The sequence below is a fragment of the Bubalus bubalis genome, chromosome 2, assembly GCF_019923935.1.
Source record: "Bubalus bubalis isolate 160015118507 breed Murrah chromosome 2, NDDB_SH_1, whole genome shotgun sequence".
Lineage (NCBI taxonomy): Eukaryota > Metazoa > Chordata > Mammalia > Artiodactyla > Bovidae > Bubalus > Bubalus bubalis.
Window position 1 is genome coordinate 179,356,474 of NC_059158.1, and position 21,229 is coordinate 179,377,702.

Sequence of the window (21,229 nt, forward strand, 5' to 3'; positions counted from 1 at the left end):
CAAAGCAAAGAGAAGAGAGCTAAGACTCACATCCTGGGTCTCAGGGATGCTGCCTTTATATCAGATTTTCTATTTTTGCCTTTTCTTTCCAATGCGTCTGGCTTTGAACTTTGTAAATTGTCAAAGACACAATGCACTGTATAAAGTCAGCCTGAACAAACACACAGTCCTTTAAAGGGAAGCACCTGGCAAAAGACTGTGTCCCCTCTTCCCGGGGACGTGATGCCCTGCAGGCCCCAGTGCCTGGAGCCAGGTGCTAATGAAGCTTTCTGGGAAGGAACCAGCAACAAACCAATCCATGAAGAAAACAGGTGCTTCCATCCGCTATGAGGGCAAAGACGAGGCTTAAAACGAGCCTGGCAGCACACTGCCCGCCTCCCCGCCACCCCTCGAACTGGGGACGGAGAGGTTTGCTTCCAGAATGGTTCCAGAGCTCAGATTCTTCCTTCATTGCAGATGACTCACCCTTTTATTCCCCTCTCCTCTCAGCCTACCTTGGGTCTTACTTATTTTTATCCCCAGAATGGAGTTAAGTTGCCAAAGGGATGATATTTCTCCACCTGCAAGGGCCCTCCTGGAGGATGAATTTTAAAATATTCATTTTTACAACTTGCTCCCAGCGATAATGCAGAAGACAAGAATGCTGTGGGGAGGAGAGGGGGGCAGCGACATGGGCCCAGCAGGGAAGCCTGGGGCCTTGGGGAACTGCTAAGTGGCTCTGCCAATGGAGACACCCCAGGAATTGACTCCAAGGGGTTGGACCTGGGAAAAGGGGAAGGGGTCAGTGTGCTTTCGTAACTCTCTTTATAATGCTGAGAAGAATCAAAGCCAGACCTAAGAATAGTCCTGCTGTTTTTGCCTTGTCAGCAGACAGATGTGTCGTTTTGGTAGCAAACCTCATTTTTTCTCCAGGGAACAGCCCGTTGCCCATCGCATGGGGTGGTCAAGATGCCTAGGCTTCCCCTTGGCTAGGGGCACGTGACCCAGGTCAGGCTGTTTGGAAGCTCGCGTCCTTGAAGGGAGACACAGTAGAATCTGGAGCTAACATTTGGATTCACCCGTACTGGTGGTGGTGCCTGGGGAGGCTGCCCCCTGATTCTTGCAACCTGGACCCCTGGCAACATCTTCTTTCCTGTCCTTCTTGAGGTCTGGCTGCTCTCTCCTGAGCCACTCCGAGGCATTCTAATACTGTATTGTTATTATTAATTTTTCTTGCTTAAGTTAGAAAGTGTTGGTTTCTATTATTTGTAGCTAAGAATCGGAACTGACACAAACCCAAATGCCCAGCAATCGGGGCTTAAAAGCATGATACAGCCCACGATGGAGTACTACACACCAGGTACAGCAACGAGACACAGGCACAGAAAAGATGCTTACAACATATAGTTTAGTGCAGAGCAGATTCTAATAAAACAGGATGCCATAGTATGATACAATGCTTGCAAAATACACTCTGTACCATCATAGAAAAAGGTCTGGAAAAAAATATAACAGTATTTATTCTGGTGCTGACGTATTCAGTATTTCCTTGATGCTGGGAAATACTGACAGCAAAAAGAAGGGGGCAGCAGAGGATGAGATGGTTAGATAGCATCACTGACTCAATGAACATGAATTTGAGCAAACTCCAGGAGATAGTGGAGGACAGGGGAGCCTGGCGTGCTGCAGTCCATGGGCTCTCAAAGTTACATGACTTAGTAACTGAATGACAACATTTATTCTGGAGGGCAGGAAGGGGAATGGTTTTTCTTTCAGCTTACCATAAAGATATTCCTAACTGTTCTATGATATTTGTGTAATGACTCTTCTGTTTTGCTTTAAAAAAAATGGGCCCAAGCAGGTTATACTTTCTTGGTGCCTGTCAAGAGTGATTTGCTGGGTTTAGGCAGCAACTTATTTACCAAGTGCCAGGGCTCCTGCTACAGCCACAGCTTCCTTGTAGCTCTGACTACTATTAAGAAGATGCTGGAAATGTCTGAGTCTCCACAACAGGAAGCAGCATCTCCCACAGCCTCAGGGCACCAGCCACATTATGCTAAGGAGAACCTTATGAGGTGGAGGGTCCACCCTCCGCTTGGTGGAAAAGAGAGGTTCAGAGAGACAGGAGACCTGCCCAGGTCCCCCCAGTGGGGGTTTAAAGCCAAGTCACCTGGCCCAGGGCCTCAGCATCCCAGGGTGCTACTCAAGTTCACTAACAGCCAGAATGAAGTGGCTGAGCCTGGAGACGGATTCAGAATAGTCCTGTGAAGTCAGCTGGGTAGACACACTGCCGAGGGGTGAGGGTGAGTGAGGAGACGCTCTCCCCAAGCTGCTGGGGCCTGAACTCTTTGCCCTGTAGAATGGCGGCCTCCCAGGGGTGGAGGTCAGGGGGAGAGCAGATTTGTGGGCTGCCGTCTATGGGGTCGCACAGAGTCGGACACGACTGAAGCAACTTAGCAGCAGCAGCAGCTTCCCTTCCAGGTCTCAGCTTGAAGGTCATCTGCTCATAGAGGCTCTCCTTGACTGCTCCTCTAAGGTAAGTCTTGGCCTGCTTGTCTCCTTTGGAGCATTTTATGGAACTTGGCAGTCATTCTGCTCCATGGTGTGTGTCTCCCTGCTTGACTACATGCTCCCTGAGGGAGAGGCTTCTGACTTCCACTCACAGTTGTGTGCCCGTGTCTGGCCCCTGTAGATACTCACCAAGTAGCTGCAGAACGATGGGCTAGATGAAGGCTGGACGGGGGTGGTGAGCAAACCACAGGGGCTGGTCTCCCCTCTGCCTTCATTGGCTGTGTGACCGCAGGCATGTTACTGCCCCTCTCTGGGTCTCTTCCAAGCCACGATGTTTAACTTCATGTATAAATATCCAACTCCATTGAAAAGGTTGGCCTCACCCTTGCTGAGTATCTTAGGACCGATGTAAGGGAAGGTAATAGAAGTTGGCATCTTTACTAAATTATACCTTAAATCAACTGCTGGTTGATTTTTCTTTCTGATGATAACATTGCCGTGGTTTCCCCAGGAGTCACTGATGTGCAATGAACCCAATTGTATTTCTTATTCAATAAACTCTTTTATTGTAACTTTACAGATTTTTCCATTACGGTAATGAAAACAGCACTAGTGATTCATAACTGGCCCAAATCAAAGGGGAACTTCCCTCAAATCATAAGGTAAATGACACATAATTGAACATATAGTAAATGTTGGGCAAAAGGAATTCAAAACATAGAAAATGGGGTCAGGATTGTGTGTGTGTGAGTGCAAACACTTTAAGGTTTGGTTTATCAGGATGATAGCATTTTTGAAAGCACATGATTTTGGAAACTATATTTATAATCTGTGATAAAACACAACTGTAGAGAAAAGGCAAAATCAAGCAAAACCCAATAAACCGCCTAAACGAAAGGAAGTAAATCGAATCCACGGGGCTGCAGCGCAAACCTCCGGTGCTTTGGCCCTGGAACGGCGAGAGAGCAGGCGTCACAGAAATTCTCCGTGGAAAGGAATGTCTGGGCCTGCTGTGACATCTCTGCGTCTCCAAGTCCTGTCTCCTCATAGAGGAAAAGAAGTTGCTCGTCCGACACATTGGCTGGGTCTGCCGGGCAGGGGCCCACGTTCCCAATCCGTTTGAGAACAACCCCCAAATCCAGAAGAGGCGACCCGGGAGCGGCAGGGATCCAGGTGGGCGTCAGCCCCCGCCCCGGCCGGAGCTGTCCGAGTGGTTCACAGGGAGCGGGTGGGCCTCTGTGTTAAACACCCAGTCTTCCAGGGAGAGCATGTCATCTTCAGAGAACAGAAGATAGAGATACCTGTGCGCAGCGGGGAGGCAGCAAGATAGCCTGTCAGTGCCCCAGGGAAGGGGGATCTACTGGGAACAGAGCTCAGAGCCTGGGGTCGGGGGCGGGGGGGGGGGGGCCTCTGGGACAGGCCTGTGCCCAAGCGGGCAGGGAGGTCGCAGACCCTGAATCTGTCCAGAGGGCCCAGCCCTGGGAAGGAGCTGTGGACACCGGGGGCACATCGAGCTTTAGGCCAGATGGAGCTGCTTCATCCTGCCTCTGCCCCCAGCCCCCACTCTGCACCTCCCCCAAAACCAGCTTCCCCTAACGGAAGGAGCAGACCGTTCCCATCCATCCTGAAGGGCTAAAGCACAAGGGACCTGCTTTAGGAAACCGCGAGGAAATGGAGGCCAGCTTCCACCCCGGAGAGGAGAGGACGGCGCAGCGGCTGAATTGCTGTGGTGACGGTACCAGCGCCGTCATGGTGATTCCTCTGCCCGTTTTACACAGAACTTAAGTAACAGGCTGCAGCGGTTCACTTCTCACACAGCTAATGCTCAGGTGCGTGGAGTCCGGCCCACCTCACTCTGTGTGGAGAAACTGGCCTGGCCCAGGGCCCCCGCCCCGAGTGGGATCACCTCCTGGTTCCCAAGCTCCCATCCCTCTTGGGCGCCCTCCTGGGACGGCAGAACCTGACTGATGGTGATGGTGGAGCCTGCCCCTCCCGCCTGCTTCCCTGCCTGCCTTCTGGAAAGAACACCGGCCAAGCCCCCAACTCACTTTAGAGTCTCCGCCAGAAAGAATGTCTGCTGCTTGTTGTCGTGGTTGGGAACCTTACTGTATACGTCCTGGATCCCGGAGAACCCAGCTTCCGTCCGACAGTATTTCTCCAAGGCCTGAAGGAATGGAAGGCAGACTTGATGTGGGGAGAGGAGAGGTCTCCCCAAGACCCACATCTGCCCAGCTCTTTAACAGGCATGCGCCCCCTGCTTCGGCTGGCGACTCCAGCGTTGGTGGGGGCAGTGGGCCAAACTCCTCTCCAGGGTTCAGCCACCCTGCGCGAGCAGGCTCCCTGGGCCCTGCCTGAGCTCTTCACCTGGTGGGAACTCACAGGAAGCTTTTCTGCCTCTTGGGGAACTAGACTGGCCTGACAGACTCCCTCACGGTGGCAGACAGAGGGCAGGGAAGGGGCGGGTGATGTTCCTGGCCTGCAATGTGGGGATTGGTCATGGCTCGCCCCAGGGGTTCCCTGTAGAGATGTGGTCCTTAGGCCAGAGGCTGTGTCCACCTTCTGCACAGAAATGTAATTTTTATCCACTTAGCATCTATGGGTGGGGCCCAGGGGGACAAAACAAGTGACCTTCAATGGTCAAGAACTAGGGTTCTCAGAAAAGTAGGGGGACTCTGGCCAGTGCAGCGTGTCCGTGAGTCTGAGCAGGTCCTGACCCCTGGCAGAACATGTGCTCTGGGTGGTCTGGGCGCCCCAGGGCAGTGGGCCAGGGAAGAACAACAGAAGGAGCTCTGCATCCATCCAAGAATCTTCTGGAGTCCCCACCCCTGCCTCTGACACCTGCCCCAAAGAAGGGAAGGACTGGAGGAGCAGAACCCAGAGAGGGGGAGTCCAGGGCTGGGCTGGTTTGGGGAGAGGAGGCAGGTGAGCTGGCAGCCTGCTCCCATTTGAGAGGAGCGATCGACAGCCACCCGCCCAGGCTTCAGGGTCAGAAGGCGGTGACCCTGTGTGCGCTGGGCCGCCTCTGGCTGCCGCCCTGCGTTCGCCCCTCCAAGTTTGCTGACACTAGTGGGCGCTCAACCCCCTTCACAAGCTCGGGGCCGCTTCTGCCCAGCCGGCGACTCTTGGCCCTGCAACTCAACCCTGACCCTTTGCACTCTCAGCCTTAGCCAGGTGCCAGCCTGGCCCTTCCTCTGGGCTTTGGACCCTGGCTGGGAGTGGCCAGCGGCCCCCGCCACTCACCATCACCGCTTCCCAGCCCCACTCCCTGTAGATGGGGTCGTGGGTCTGCCGCCACAGGTACATGTAGCTCTCCACCACCTCCGGCCGCAGGATGTAGTAGCTCTCGCTCGTCTGCGTGGCCACAGCCTCTCTGCCCGAGTTAAACCAGAAGGCCTCGGGCCCCAGTTTGGTATCTGTGGGGAAATGACCAACCAGGGAGCCTGGGTCAGACCTCCCATCTCCTTGCTCTTCAGGACCCTGCTGCCCCAGGACAGATGGAAACCTCTGGAAGCCCTGGCTGGGACTGGTTGGTGATGGATTGGCATGGGCTGGCCTGTCTGATTTGCCTGATAAGCTGCCTGGCAGAGGTATAGCTCCCCTCTTGGCCTAAGCTGGCCAAAGCAAGACCCTTAGGCCTCAAAACTTTGGCAGTTTTAGACCCTGAGAATCCAGATGAACATCCCAGTTCAGGGAGACAAAGCTTTGGGTGGTATGCCCCTCACTGTGTATTTTGAGACCTTAGTCCTGCTAAGATGTTAACCAGAGCTCAGCCAAGAAAGGGTTGCAGGTTTAAGCGCATTTGGGGAACAGTGGGTTAAACCCAAGTAAAAGTCTCTTGTCTGTGGACCCTTCTTTAACTTGCTAATGCAATGACGCTTCTCCCTTGCCTGCCCCCCACTCCCCAGCCCACCCCACCTTCCCTGGGAACCACTTCTGACACTTTCCTGAACCACCCTTCCAGAGCTGACAGTTTGGGAGACCGCTGAGGTGGAGACAGGGAAGATTCGCCCAGAAGGCACACATAGGCAGAGGGAGCCAAATGAAGAGGCTGCTGAGCTCTGGGTTTTGCTGTGCTTGTCCGCTTTTGGTCAGTTTGCTGGGGCCCCACGTTCTCATAACCACTGCAGCCCTCACGGGCGAGTCTAAGGGCTGGGCTGGGTGCTTTACATCCATTTATTTCAGTCCTTAAAAGAAATGTTGCTTTGGTTAAGGCAGATATTATCTGCCTCTCAGACATGTGGAAACTGAGGATCAGCGAGGCTATGTGATTTGTCCCAGGTAACACAGCACGCTGTGGCTGCGCTGGGGTGTGACCCTGGGTCCGTCGGACGCCCTTTCCCCAGGCTGTCCTTTCTCTCTCTTTCTCTTCTGGGCCCAACATCTAGGGGATGTAGGTCAGATCATCTTTCCTTTAATGCCTGCCCATCCGGTCCAGTCAGCGGAGGGCCCAGCTCTGGTCCTAACGTGGCCCTCCCCACCTCCCCTGAGGGCTCAGGACCCCTAGACGCTCTGGGCTGCTTTTTCTCAGGGACAGATTGGAGCTTTGAAGGACATCCTACTCATTCATATGGAGGGCTTCAGGGAAGGTGAATTAGGCAGACCCTGGCCCCTTCAATCCTCTCAAGTGGCGGAGCCGCTCGTGGCCATCAGAACCCAGCCGTTTCACCAGGCTGCTAGCGGGGCGAGGGTGAGAGTGGCCGCGGCAGCCATCCATGGCAGAGCCGGGCTGGCTGCAACAACATGCTCTGTTAAGCGGACTGTCTTTTATGGTCTGGGCTGATTGTCCCCAACAAATAGCAAGCTTTTTATCATTCCTGAGATTTCCTGTTTGTTTATGGTGCTGGCAGAGACAGCCCTTTGAAGAGAACTGAAGACCAGTTTTAAGGACCCACTGCGAATCACTGGCCTCCTGAATACAGCTCCAGGAGCTCTGGATTCCACTGTTGCGCTCACATACTCGTCTGCAGTGGACCGTTAACAAACGCTTCCCACAATGCTGGCTGAAGGTGCAGGCTGAATACTTCCCATGGGGCCTAGGAGACCTGTGTTATGTTCCCATTGAACAGATGAGAAAACAGAGGCCACCAGCTGGGTGAGCGGCAGAGTGGTACTCAAGCCAGGATTTTTTTTTTCACTGCAAATCTTGCGTGGGTCCTCTCCTCCAACCAAGGCTGGGATTACAACTCAGATCAGTGGGCCCCTTTTGGGGTCCCGGGGTGGGGTGGCCTGGGGCTTTTTCTGAGGGGCGCTGTTTAGAGAGGCAGCAGACAAGGTGGGGCTGGGCATCAGAAGACCTGGGCTCCAGCCCCGCTGAGCTACTCAGGTGCAGTGTGGCTTTGGCTTAGCCACCGTTTCCCCACCTGTAAAATGAGGAGGTGGGTTCATGATCATTAACGGCAGCTTCTGAGTCTAACATTTGGCAGTTCTGCCGTGAGGGCTGGCGGGGATGGTGCAGAAGCTCTTGAGCTTCCCAGGGGGTCTTGGATCAGAAGGTGATTATGGGGGTGGTGCCAGGAGGTGGTAAGACCCTCTAAATAGGAGGATTCCAGGGAGGAAAGACAGGGTACGTTGCAAGGTAGGGGCTCAGGGAGAAGGAATTTGCTAGGCTCAGGAAGTGAACGTTTCCAGCTCTGTGTCCCTCATGTGGGAGCCTGGCTGGGTCACCTCTGAGCCTCAGTTTCCTCATCTGTGCTGTGAGGGTCAGCGATGGGTGTCGAGTGTTGAATGATACCCAGCATAGGCAAAGTGCTTAACACAACACCGTGTTCCCTGTAACTGAGGACAGTTTGGGTGCGTGGCTAGCACACCCCTCATTCAAATTCTGCGTAACCCCTAAGGCGAGGCATCGCTAAGTCCACATGTTCCCTTCACTCACTGCCACTCTGCTGGTCTTTCCAGTCTCTCCTGCTGCCCCTTCCCCTTGCAGGGTTACCTGAGCGGGCGTATGACTCGTGGCACGTCTTGGTGATCTGGGCTGCGAGCTCTCGGTAGTGGGCCCTCTTTTCTTCCTTGGCATCCTCAGCGCCGAGGGCGATCATGCCCCCGGAGAAACAGGCCAGGTGCCCCATCTTGTGGTCCAGGATGCCCCCTCGCCACTCGGCGATGTAGGTCAGCCCCCCGGGAGAGACATTCACCAAGTGGGTCTCTATCGCCTGGGAGCAAGGTGGGAATCGGGGCAGGGAGGGAGGGCAAGAGGGGCACAGAGAAAGGAACGGGGGGACGGAAAGTGAACATTCTGGAGATGCAGCACGCGCAAGTCCTCCATCCCAGACAAAGGGGTCCTATTGACCTTGGCTGGGGGTGGTCCCAGGCGGGGCTGGCAAGAGTTTCTGCCACTCACCCAGCTGAGGCCTGCTGCTTGCTGGGGCGGGGTGGGGAGCTTGGCCACAAGGCAGCTTCCCCACGGTGAGTCTCTTAATCAGATTTTTAAAAATCCTTTACGTTCAAACATTTTTAGAAAAAAATCTTTAAAAATTATTATCATTCTCCATTATATCCTCTGTCTCCCACATTGCAGGCGGATTCTTTACCAGCTGAGCCACAAGGGAAGCCCATATGCTCTGTTAAGGAATCTTAACCTGAAGCCTGGATGGCCTGCGGATGGGCTTGAGGGGGTCCAGAGTTCCCCTAATATTGTATGTGACACTTTAGAGCATTTTCAAGGGAACAGGATCAGTTATATTTGATCAGATTCTCAAAAGGGACCACAGACAATAAGAGCTACCCCCTACAAGCCCTTATCAGAGGCTTCCTCACTTAATGCCCACAATAAGCCAGGCACAGCGGCGAGTGGCTTGTCCCAGGTCTCCCACCACACCAGGATCAGGACAAGGACGCCCACATGCCCACATCTGATTCCTTCCATGACCTGACAGCTGCTCCTCTTGGTGACAAGGGGCTTTCAGAGTCCCTCCCTCCTCCCCCAAGAGGTGATGCTGTTGGGGAAAGACTCCCAGGATATTGGGGGGGGGTGTAGGTGTCAGGCCATCACACCCCTGACTTCTTGCCAGTAGTCCCTGGGACTCCAGCAGCCCTGGAGACGGAGGTGATGGTGGCAGCCACCCAAACAGCACAGGGCTGCACTCAATGGGTCCCCTCCGCTCTATTCTCTGGGGTGGGATGCGGGGGTCTCTGTACTCTGTAAATAGCACACGTGCCTGCATCTTGGGCCTCTGTAATGCCCTCCCATGGTTTCCAGGCGCCCTCAGACCAAAGTCCAGCAGGGCCTCCGACTCCATGATCTGCACCCTGAGGTTTAATTCAATGCCAGGGACATGGCTCCCAGGTGTAGACTCCGGGTCAAACCGCATCTCCACCAGCCCCAAGCTGTGTGACATTGGGCAGGTTCTCTGTTCTCTCTGTGCCTCAACTTCCTCATGTATAAAACCAGGGTGAGAGCACAAGCCACTTTACAGGGTTATGAGGGTCCAATGTGACGTGTCTGCGGAGCTTAGCATGTTTCTTTGTGCAGAGAGGCCTTAATAAAGAGGCCTCTGGCAACTTGCTACCTCCAGCTCTGCCGCTTCCTTGGTGAGAATACCCCCGTCGAAACCACGGCGGCCCCATCACTCTATGACCCTGTTATCTCTCTATGCAGTTCTGGCCCCACGTGCCTGCTCCTGTTTGTATATGATTCTATGGGATATCTGCTTCCATCCCAGGACCCTGAGTGCCAGGTGATGGCAGAAGCCACCATCGTCAACCACCAGCCAGTGGCTGGCACTGGGGAGGTGCTCAGACAACATTTGTTCCTTGATCTGTTTTTCCTTGCCAGAAAAAGCAGAGAGGCTGGCGATTATGACTCCTCTCCGGTCTGCCCTCTAGCCTCCCCTACTCCCTTCCACCCTCCCCCTCCCTGGCCCTGGCCACACCTGTGCCCCTTCCCAGCCCCCAGGACACTTTGTGAGCGCCCTCAGTGCCAGCGCTGTGCTCCATGCAGGGGATACAGCCCAGAAGATGGGCCTGGGCCCCAGGGAGCTCACCGGTGGGCACAGAGGCTTCCCAACAAAAGCAAATAACGCCTGAGAATCATGACTTGTGATCAACATTTGAATAAAACAAGTTAAGGGGATGAGACAGAAAAAAGCTTGGGGAGGGGGGTGGTCCTACGCTGCAGAGTGAGGTCAGAGATGGTTTCAACGCTGGTGACCCTCACTGAGACTTTTTTTCCTACCTCGGGCTTTGTTGCAACTGCTGTTTCTCCCCTAAGCTCCAGCCCCAACTTGTTACCTTCAGCTCTGCCACTTCCTTGGCGAGAATACCCCAGTGGAAACCACGGTGGCCCCGTTACTCTATGACCCTGTTATCTCTCTATGCGGTGCTGGCCCCACGTGCCTGCTCCTATTTGTATATGTTTCTTTGGGACATCTGCCTCCATCCCAGGACTCTGAGTGCCAGGTGATGGCAGAAGCCACCACCATCAACCACCAGCCAGTGGCTGGCACAGGGGAGGTGCTCAGACAATATTTGTTCCTTGATCTGTTTTTCTTTTGCCCTCGGCTGTCAGGCCCAGGCTGGTGGGCTGGCACCAGGACCCTCGCTGAGCAGCAGATGGGGATGCTTTGATGATGTGACTGATGCGCCAGGGCACTGCTCTCCTTGGGAGGAGCATCGGAGTGACCTGCAGGGCTGCGGGGCCCTGACCCGGCAGAGCTGGGTCCACCGCAGCTGCTCTGCGGCGCTAAGTGTGTTGGAGCAGGGAGGGGTGGCAGGGCTAGTCCTGAGTGCAGATCCCTGGTTCAGTTACCCACTGTCAACAATTGGGAGAGAACCCAGACATCCAGGGAGATCCTAGGAAGCTTCGCACTGCAGCTGGAAATCGGCACCTTTAAGACTGTCTCCCATTGGTTAACTTCTCTTTAGGGTTAATGGGGCTTCCCTGGTGGCTCAGAGGGTGAAAAATCTGCCTGCAATGTGGGAGACCTGGGATTGATCCCTGGGTTGTGAAAACCCCCTGGAGAAGGGAATAGTTATCCACTCCAGTATTCTAGCCTGGAGAATTTCATGCACAGAGGAGCCTGGCAGGCTACAGTCTGTGGGATCATAAAGAGTTGGACATGATGGAGAGACTAACACTTTCACTTTCACCACGCTATGTAAGTGTGGTAAAGAGTGAAAAGATAGGCCAGTCTCTCTCTGAGGATATAACTGAGACAAGCAAATGTAAAGGTGAAAAAGCAAACCCCAAAGCTTTCTAAAACCCTAAGCAAGACAAGAGACAGCAGTCTGGCAACTGACCAGTAGAAAGGCTAAAATCACAGCAAGAGACAGAGTGGAGAGCTGAGTTTGAACCCCAGCTCTGCAGTGTGAGAGCTGCATGACTTTGGGCAAATTGCTTTACTTTTCTGAAGACTCTCTTTCATCTTCTGTAAAATGGGAACAATACTTTCTGGATGGTTATGAAGCCGCTCAAAGACTCTGGCTAAGCACTGGCATTGACGGTTCCTTCCTTTGCCTCCTGGAGGGCACCCTGTCTGCAGCCTCCTGAGGGGGCTGTCAGACCAGCCAGGATCCTCTGTGATTTGGCAGCTGGTAAGTGGAGGATCTGGAGTCAGTGAGACCTGCGTTTGAGCTCTGGCTGTGAAACTTGCTGCTGAGGGCCTTGGGCCTTTCTTTTTAATTAATTTATTTTTTAATTGAAGGATAACTGCTTTACAGAATTTTGTTTTCTGCCAAATATCAACATGAATCAGCCATAGGTATACATATGTCCCATCCCTCCTCCCTCCCCTCTAGGTTGTTACAGAGCCCCTGTTTGAGTTCCCTGAGTCATACAGCAAATTCCCATTGGCTATCTATTTTACACATGGTAATATAAAGTAATGCTCAAATTTTGAGCTAGCAAAATTGAGCTAGCAAAGTAAAATTTTGCTAAGTACAGTAAAGTAAAATTTAATTTGGTAAAAAAGTAAAATTTAGAAAAAAATTGAGCCAGCAAAGTAATGCTCAAAATTCTCCAAGCCAGGCTTCAACAGTACGTGAACTGTGAAATTCCAGATGTTCAAGCTGGATTTAGAAAAAGCAGAGGAACCAGAGATCAAATTGCCAACATTCACTGGATCTTTGAAGATGCAAGAGAGTTGCAGAAAAACATCTATTTCTGCTTTATTGACTATGCCAAAGCCTTTGACTGTGTGGATCACAACAAACTGGAAAATTCTGCAAGAGATGGGCATTACCAGACCACCTGACCTGCCTCTTGAGAAATCCATATGCAGGTCCGGAAGCAACAGTTAGAACTGGACATGGAACACAGACTGGTTCCAAATAGGGAAAGGAGTACGTCAAGGCTGTATATTGTCACCTTGCTTATTTAACTTCTATGCAGAGTACATCATGAGAAACGCTGGGATGGAAGAAGCACAAGCTGGAATCAAGATTTCTGGGAGAAATATCAATAACCTCAGATATGCAGATGACACCACATTTATGGCAGAAGGCGAAGAAGAACTAAAGAGCCTCTTGATGAAAGTGAAAGAGAAGAGTGAAAAAGTTGGCCTAAACATTCAGAAAACTAAGATCATGGCATCTGGTCCCATCACTTCATGGCAAATAGATGGGGAAACAGTGGAAACAGTGGCAGACTTTATTTTTTTGGGCTCCAAAATCACTGCAGATGGTGACAGCCACCATGAAATTAAAAGACGCTTGCTCTTTGGAAGGCAAGTTATGACCATTCTAGACAGCATATTAAAAAGCAGAGACATTACTTTGTCAACAAAGGTCCATCTAGTCAAAACTATGGTTTTTCTAGTAGTTATGTATGGACGTGAGAGTTGGACTATAAAGAAGTCTAAGCGTTGAAGAATTGATGCTTTTGAACTGTGGTGTTGGAGAAGACTCTTGAGAGTCCCTTGGACTGCAGGGAGATCCAACCAGCCCATCCTAAAGGAGATCAGTCCTGAATATTCACTGGAATGACTGATGCTGAAGCTGAAACTCCAATACTTTGGCCACCTGATGCAAAGAGCTGACTCACTGGAAAAGACCCTGTTGTTGGAAAAGATTGAAGGCAGGAGAAGGGGACAATAGAGGATGAGATGGTTGGATGGCATCACCGACTCGATGGACATGAGTTTGAGTAGGCTCTGGGAGTTGGTGATTGACAGGGAAGCCTGGTGTGCTGCAGTCCATGGGGTTGCAAAGAGTCGGACACGACTGACCGAACTGAATGTAAGTTTCCATGTTACTCTTCCCATACATTTCACCCTCTCCCTCCTCCAGACCTTGGGCCTTTCTAAGCCTCAGTTTCATCACCTGTAAGAAGGGCACTAAATAAGGCCAGGCATCCAGCACAGCTGCCTGGAGGAGACCACAAGGACAGAAACTCCCTGCTCTTCCTGTTGTGCCTCCTCTTGACCCCAGGGGTGTGCCTGCCCGCCTGTCTGAACCCCCGCCCCCCATGCCCACCCTAGCAGGAAATTGGTCTGACCTGCACTTTGGAGGCCCTGAGGCAGCTTTCACAGTGGTTGCCCGGGCCCCAACCCAGAGGCTGTAAAGTAACCTTGTTGGGGTGCAGCCTGGGCACTGGGATTTTGCAGCTCCCCAGGTGATTTTTAACATGCCAACAAGGTTGACAACCACCAGAACATTCTTCAAAGCCCCAAACTCGCCAGAGGCCCAGCCTTTACCCGGGGTCAGAGACATTGCAGGCTCTTCATTGGGGAGATCAAATGCCAGAGCAAAGCTGAGTTCTCTCCTGTTCAATCAAGTGTTTCTATAAAGCTCCCCGTTTGCTTAAATAATTCATGGCCATTTCTTCCCTTGAAGCCTCAGCTACAGTGTGCCCTGAGGGCTGGGAACCGGGCTGCTCGTTAACTTTTCTGTTTATCCTGCAAGGAAGGCAGAAAGGGCCTCTCCAGGCAGCACTGCTGGACCTGACCGCTAACCCTTGACAGACACTGCAGGCTGCGGCTGCAGCTGAGCCCGGAAACTTGAGTGGACGGGGCGGAGCCAGGCCGAGCTGGGACTGCAGTCCCAGGACCTGCTTCATGACTGAGGTCTTGGCGCTGGGGAGCTGGGCAGGGGAGATTCATCACTGAGCCCACAGTTTTAAGGGGTCCACGGCTCTGGAGGGCTGTTCCAGTGTGTTTCCTTGAAGAACGACCATTCCTGGCCAGATTCAAGTGATCAGAGCGTAGTTAGATGTCATTCATCCATCCAGTTGCTGCCCACACCCATTCATCCACCTATATCCACCCACCCATCCTTCCACTCACCCATCCACCCATCCATCCACCCACTCACACACCTCTCCTCCCTGCCTTCCTCCCCACTTCCTTTTCTTCCATCCTTCCACCCACCTATCCACCCATTCAGTCATCAATCTGTACTTCCTTCCCACCCTCCCTCTGAGAGAGAAGCCGGGGAAGGCTAATTCTATGGCCTGAGTTGACCAACAGGCAGGACCCAGCCATGTGAATGATAGTCCAGGTAGGAGGGCAGCAGGTACCAAAGCTCTGAGGTGGGAATGAGCCGGTGTGCCTGAGGGAGGCTGGGGACCAGAGCTCAGAGGGCAAGGGGGAGAGAAAGAGGTCAGGGTGACTGGCAGGCCCAGGTCAGGGACTGTGGGCAAAGGCGAGAAGTCTGGTTTGTTTCAAGTGCTGAGCAGCTGTGTGGGGAGGGACAAGCACTTACAATTATTCGGGCTGCCGTGGAAGAACTGACTTAAAGTGGGGAGGGGTGAGCAAGGAATCCAGTTAGCTTCGACCAAAGAGGGAGCAGAATAGATCCAACCTGCTCAATGTACTTTATGAGGAAACTGAGGCCTGGAGCCTGCCTTTTGTTTCACTGGGCTCAAAGGTATCTTACCAGTGGGCTGCTGGGTTCCAACCCCCCTTCAGAATAGCCCAGGCTAACTGGCTGCCCATCAGTCCCACAGTCTCTGCCCCTTTGGCCCATCTGAGTCTAGCATTCTTGTTCACTCCATGCCACGTGAACAGACCAGCTGAGGGACAGTGGGGAGAGCCTGGCAGCTGGCTTTGGAGATCTGGTTTTAGCTGGAGTTCTGCCCGTTCTGTGCTGTGTGTCTTTGAGCCACTGCCTTCCCTTCTCTGGGCCCACAGGATGGGTGTCCCGCTGGGGAGGCCCCTCTCAGCTTGGATGTGCTAATTACGTCCCCTCTGGTTCAGCCGGAAGATGTGAGGGTCCTGCTTTGGCAGCCTCCCTTGGGGGCCCCTGTGTTCTGGGTTCTGACACAGCAGGAGCACAGACCCTGTGTTTCTGAATCAGGCTGCCTGCTGCTTCCCCTGAGGCCCTGGACAAATGACTTCACCATCTTCAGCCTGGGTTCTGCATTTGTAAAACGAGGGGGTTGACATGACCCTGATTTCAAGGTGTTTGAGAACAGTCACAGACAGGGTGTGCAGAGCGACAGGCTGGGGAGGGGACAGTCTCGGGGTTCCTTTGGGCCCGCTCGCTGTGGGGGGCGCGGGTGGGCAGAAGTGGGTGGGGGCCAGGCTCCCAGCTCTCAGGGACCCTCGGGGAACTGGCGGCGAGTGACCAAACCGCCCATGCAGCGTCAGGCGCCTGTCTTACCTCCAAGGCTTCGTAGTACATATCTTTAGCTTCCGTATCTGTCTTGGCCGACATCAGCCAGGACTTGATCAAATATTCATAAAAACTGTCCCCGAGTCCTCCAACCGAGACGTGGTCTGTGAGGGGAGAGAGGACAGGAATATTATCTCCACCGGCCGCCGGCAAGACTCACCCGGTGAGCTCGGTGGGGAGCGCGCATTTAATCCCTGGCCTCAGACACCCCAGCAGAACTGTTCAAGGGTGCTGGGAGAAAGGTGTGGCTTGCGACTGGGGGCCACCGGGGCAGCTCGAGCTCGATGGTCCCACACAAAAGTGCAGGGGCTCCTCCAGCTGCCATAAATCATGTCGTTTAGCAGGCGGAGGACGGCAGGGCTGCTGGTTATTAACTGTAAATGAGTTGCATTTCTTTAAAAAGATAATCTGGTGGCAGGGAGTTCAGGGATTTTTTATTACCCGGTGCCAAACATGGTAATTAATGCTGGGCAGGTTCATAAAAGGCCACGGGAAGGAGGAATGAGAGGCTTAATTTAGTTGGTCAGAGTGCAGAGCTATTCTGAAAAAGCCAGGTTTAAATGTAGCCAGTTGGGATGAACGGAGTTCAAAGGAGCAGGGGGAGGGAAAACCAGGTTGGAGGACCCCTCCGTCCGCCCTGGGGGAGCAGGACCTCCAGGCGTGGCTGGACGAGCAGGTGTCCCCACAGGGCAGCTCCGAGAGAGTGACAGGTGACAGAGGAGCACTTAATTACAGAAGCAAGAGCGCACTTCACTCCCATTAACAGGCAACCTCAGGGCATTCGGTAGATACGGCAAGGAGCGAACTGCGGTTCCTGGTTAAGCAGGGAGACAGAGAGAGGAAGGAAAGGGGCTGGATGAAGGCAGGGCGTGGGAAATGGGAAGAGGATTTTCAGCTCCTCTGGAAAAAGAGGGGGCCGAGAGAGAGAAGGGAGGGAAGGGGGTAGAGGCAAGAGAAAGACACAGAGACTATGGCAACGGCTACCCTCTTTCGAGGGTCTACTGTGGGCCGGAAGCTTTGCTGTATTATGTGTAACAGGCTTCCCAAGAACCCTGTAGAGTAAGCATGACAAACCCCATTTCCCAGATGGGAAGACTGAGAGTGAGCCTAAATAGCTCAGCCACCAAGCCAGTAGAGCGCTCACTTTCTGCAGCTTCACACAGTCAACCAAGAGAAGGAGGCAAAGACAGAGAAAGAAAGGACAGGTGTGAAGAGGGAGAGCCCAGAAATGGGAAGAAAAGACAGAACCAGGAGAGGGGGCTTATAGGAGGCCCCACGGTAAGTAAACCAGCCCTGCCAGCCCCCTCCGGCCCCTCCTTAAACAAATCTTGGTCCAGCAAGGGTTCAGGAAGGGGACAAGCGCTTGGGAAAATGGGAACAGACCAGATAAAGCCTGGGGCTTAGGGAGGCATGGGAAGGGGCCAGCGTGGGCTGGACTTTGTTACCCGAAAAGACAGGACCAGCCTAGTGTCCCCCTCGGCCCCTCTCCCTGGGGAAGGACACAGCTGGACAAGCACAGAGGTGGGCAGGGCTGTGCCAGGCCTGATAGATGGATGGTGTGTCCACAGCCCTGGCAGGAGACCCATGCAGAGCAGAGGTCGGGGGAGGCTAGAGGTTGGACCAGGTCAGCCTCCGCAGAAGGGGCTGTGGCTGGTGACACACAGGAGGGGCACGGTGACCTCCGTGGTCATCTGCTGGGCCTGCCTCCTCTCTGCCGCCCCAAACGCTGCAGCCCGCCCCCACACACTCTGTCTCACCTGTGATGACCCCTCTGCCGGGAAGACCCTTTCCCCCTGGCATGGCTCAGGCCCTCTCCCTGCTTTGCTCCACCTAGAAAGGCTTTCCTCCATGTCCCCACAGGGGGACCATGAGGAAGGAGGGAGATAAGGCAGCTCTGCCCTCTGGCCCGGTGCCTTCCTGCAGTAGGCGCTAGGTGACAGCGGCCCCCCACCGTTGCTGGGTGCTGTATCGTCAGGACCTGTCTGTGGGTCTGCCTCCCCAGCTCGGCTGTGGGCTGTGTGGGGAGGGACCATGGGAGATTCGCAGCTGTGCCCAATACCTCGACCGCGCGCAGTGGACGCCCCAGTAGGCCCTGAATGAGAGAAAGGTGAGCAGATTTGGGCCGTGCTGGGAAGGACCTTGAAGGCTACGCCAGTGAGGCTGGACTTTATCATGTGACTGCAGAGCGTGGTGAGTGACGAGGTCCAGGGCTTCCCCTGGCAGGTGTGTGTGGGAGAGGGAGCCAGGTCAGCAGGTGTCCCACAGTTGTTTGAGACAGGACCCCCCTGGGACGTGCGTAGAGTTTCACAGGACCTCGGCTGCAGCGCACAGTTCTTATCTGCAGGTCCTGCCGCTTTCTAGCCTGTGTGTGACGTGTGTGGGGGGGGGGCGATGTGTGTGTGTGATGTGTGTGATGTGTGTGGTGTGTGATGCGTGTGACATGTGTGGGGGGGGCGATGTGTGTGTGTGATGTGTGTGGTGTGTGATGTGTGTGTAATGTGTGTGGGCGATGTGTGTGTGTGTGGTGTCTTCCCACACCAAGGGGCACAGGGGAAAAGTATAGGAGTGGGAATTAGAAACATTAGCTCCGGACAAGTCAGACCCCCGCCCTGGGGGCCTCCATCTCCTGATTTGTCAAATGCAGATGGGAGCAAGAGTTTGTGTGCTTGAGTGGAGCTGGATTCTTCTGCTTCCTGACCGTGTCAACAACACTCCCATCACACTCGGCAGCAGGAGGCGGCCACCCTACATGCCTGGGAATCGCCAGCAGGAAAGTAGCGTGAAGCTGGGGAGGCAGCCAGGCTGCAGCTGGCGGGCCACTTACGCTCCTACGCCGCCCACGGGGGAGAATCTGGGCTCGCCACGTCCCTCCCACCAAGGACGGTGTGGGATTCAGGCAGTGGACAAGGCGGCCAAGCTACTCCAGGGGCCAAGCCGGAGGGCTGGCAGCTCTTCAAGCTCTGCTGGGGCCGGTCTCATCTTGGTGCTTGCTGCCAGCAGCAGCCTGGTGGACCTATCCTGGCTGCGACGTCCTAGGGGCTGGAGGGTCTTGGCCTCTCACTACCCTGACATCCAGCTTCAGGCAGGAGTGGGGACTGGGCAAGAGCATGGGTCTGGGCTGGGAGGTAGCCTCAGTTAGTTCTTCGCCTCCTGAAGCTGCAATGTCTGTGGCTGCAAGTGGGCTACACAGAGGATTCAAGGAGAGATAAGAACGTGAACTTGGCTTATGCAAGATGGGAATGGCATCATCTGCTGGAAAATCACACAGTCATCCAGAAAACAAAACCAAACGAACCCAGTGAAAACCACAGAAAAGCTGAGATGACCCCTGGCACCAAAGCCAGGGGAGGAGGAAGGCAAGCGCCCAGAGGAGCAGGGCTTTCTTTATAACCTTCCCTCTGCAATCCAGTGGGCCTTGGCTTCATATTTTATTAATAGGAAACACTTTTCCATATGTGACTGAGTCTGCCCAGCCCTGCGACCCTGGGTGCAGCCTGCAAAGAAAATTATGCTTCTCAACAGGGCCGGGGAAGGCGGGGAGGCTCCCCTGTAATTTGCCAAGGTGGCCCTTCAGGTTGGGAAGCCACGCCCCTCGCCCCCTGGTAATGGGTTTTGCCGCATTGTCCTGGAGCAGCTAGGGCCGGCAGCTGCAGTTTATCTCTTAACCCAGTCAGGCCTTGCAATTAAAGGCAGTAACAGTTATTGAACTGTCTCTTCCCGTGGCCATAATCTGTAATTCAAACCTTCATTTTCCCCTGGCACTTCTGAATTTGGTACTGTGTTTTGGTTATAAATACTTTGCGTTTCTCCAAGCAGTTTTTGCAGGAGGCTCCTTGGGAATGAGGTCATCACCAAGGAAAATTCCCGGGTCGAATTTTCTGGGCCTCCTGGACCGGCGGATCCTAGAGGCTCTGGCTTGGAAGGGCAGGCCTCTGCAGTTTCCTCACAGTATCCCTGATGGCCGGCCAGCTGGCCCTCCAGGCCCTGCTTGTTTGTGATGGGTGCTTATCACCCGTTAGGACAACCCATGCCATCTTTTTTTTTTTTTAAGTCTTGTTTTGAATTTATTACAATATCGCTTCTGTTTTATGTTTTGGTTTTTTGGCCCTGAGGCATGTGAGAGCTTAGCTCCCCACCAGGGATCCAACCCACACCCTCTGCATCGGAAGGCAACGTCTTAACAACTGGACCGCCAAGGAAATCACAACCCGTGTCATCCTTGGAGAATGAACCGAAATCTGTTTACTGCAGCTTTTGACCAGCGCTCCTACACCCTTCTGTAGTACACAAAGATCATATCTCTAGCTCTTCCATTTTGCAAGAGAGGAAACCAGGGCTCAAAGAGAAGAAGTGACGTTCCCCCAGGGTGGGCAGGAATTAGACTCAGGTTCACCTTGTCCCTGAGCCTTTGCTGATGACATTACAACTGGGGTTGGAGGCAGGGAAAGGGGTAAGGGGGCAAAAAAAAAAAAGGTAAGGGTAAAGGGAAAGGGTCCTTGTCTGGGTAGAGGCAGTGGAGGTGGGGCTTCTGGGCGAGTCTTGGGAAGCCCTGAGAGGCAGGGCGCATGGAACCAATTTGTGCTGACGGTGACCACACGACTAGGGCCTTGGTCAGAAAAGGCAAGGCAGAGCCGGGCTTCCCGACAGTGGGGCAATGATGGAGGCTGGGAGACCTTAACACTCCCCTGCCTGAGAGTTTCACAAACCCCATTCTGTTTCAGTGGGTGGAGCTGGGGGCTGTGAATGAGGCTCCAGAGGTGACCCACAACAGTTTGGTTGAAAAAAAAGCCTCTGAACATAAACAGGTGCTGGAAATCCTAGCACCGATTCTTATAGGTGTAAGATATGAGTGAGGAACTCATGATTTTTATATTGCTGTATAGGCAAGATCTGCTTAAATGTTTTTTTAAGAAATTAAAGTTGGAGGAAGGGAACCAGATGAAGCGGGGTGGGAGGGGATTGCATGGCTTTTCTTGGAGCCATATTTGGAGTAAACCTCTAACTGGAGCACTCTTGCAAGTTTGGGAGAGGATGAAGGAGGTTTCGGTGGGCATCAGAAGAGATGGAAGGCTGGGGATGGCTAGCGTGGGCGATGCACAGGGCGGGCCTCACACCTGTCACAACGGCAATGGCAACGGTAACGAGCACTCCCCACGGCTCCTGGCAGGACGGTGGTACCCAGGAGCCCTGA

The 21,229-nt window shown here is 53.7% G+C and overlaps 1 protein-coding gene across 1 annotated transcript in view; it reads right to left on the reverse strand.

Annotated features, from left to right (window-relative positions):
* Positions 1-3,027: 3,027 nt before the first annotated feature.
* MAN1C1 (mannosidase alpha class 1C member 1) overlaps positions 3,028-21,229 on the reverse strand; it is a 151,788-nt gene continuing 133,586 nt past the window's right edge. The window contains exons 8-12 of the mRNA XM_025278710.3: positions 16,027-16,142; positions 8,423-8,642; positions 5,731-5,903; positions 4,539-4,654; positions 3,028-3,791 (exon numbers count right to left, since the gene is read on the reverse strand). Of these exons, the coding sequence (XP_025134495.1) occupies positions 3,671-3,791; positions 4,539-4,654; positions 5,731-5,903; positions 8,423-8,642; positions 16,027-16,142 (746 nt within the window). The 3' untranslated portion in view covers positions 3,028-3,670. The remainder of the gene's footprint in view (positions 3,792-4,538; positions 4,655-5,730; positions 5,904-8,422; positions 8,643-16,026; positions 16,143-21,229) is intronic.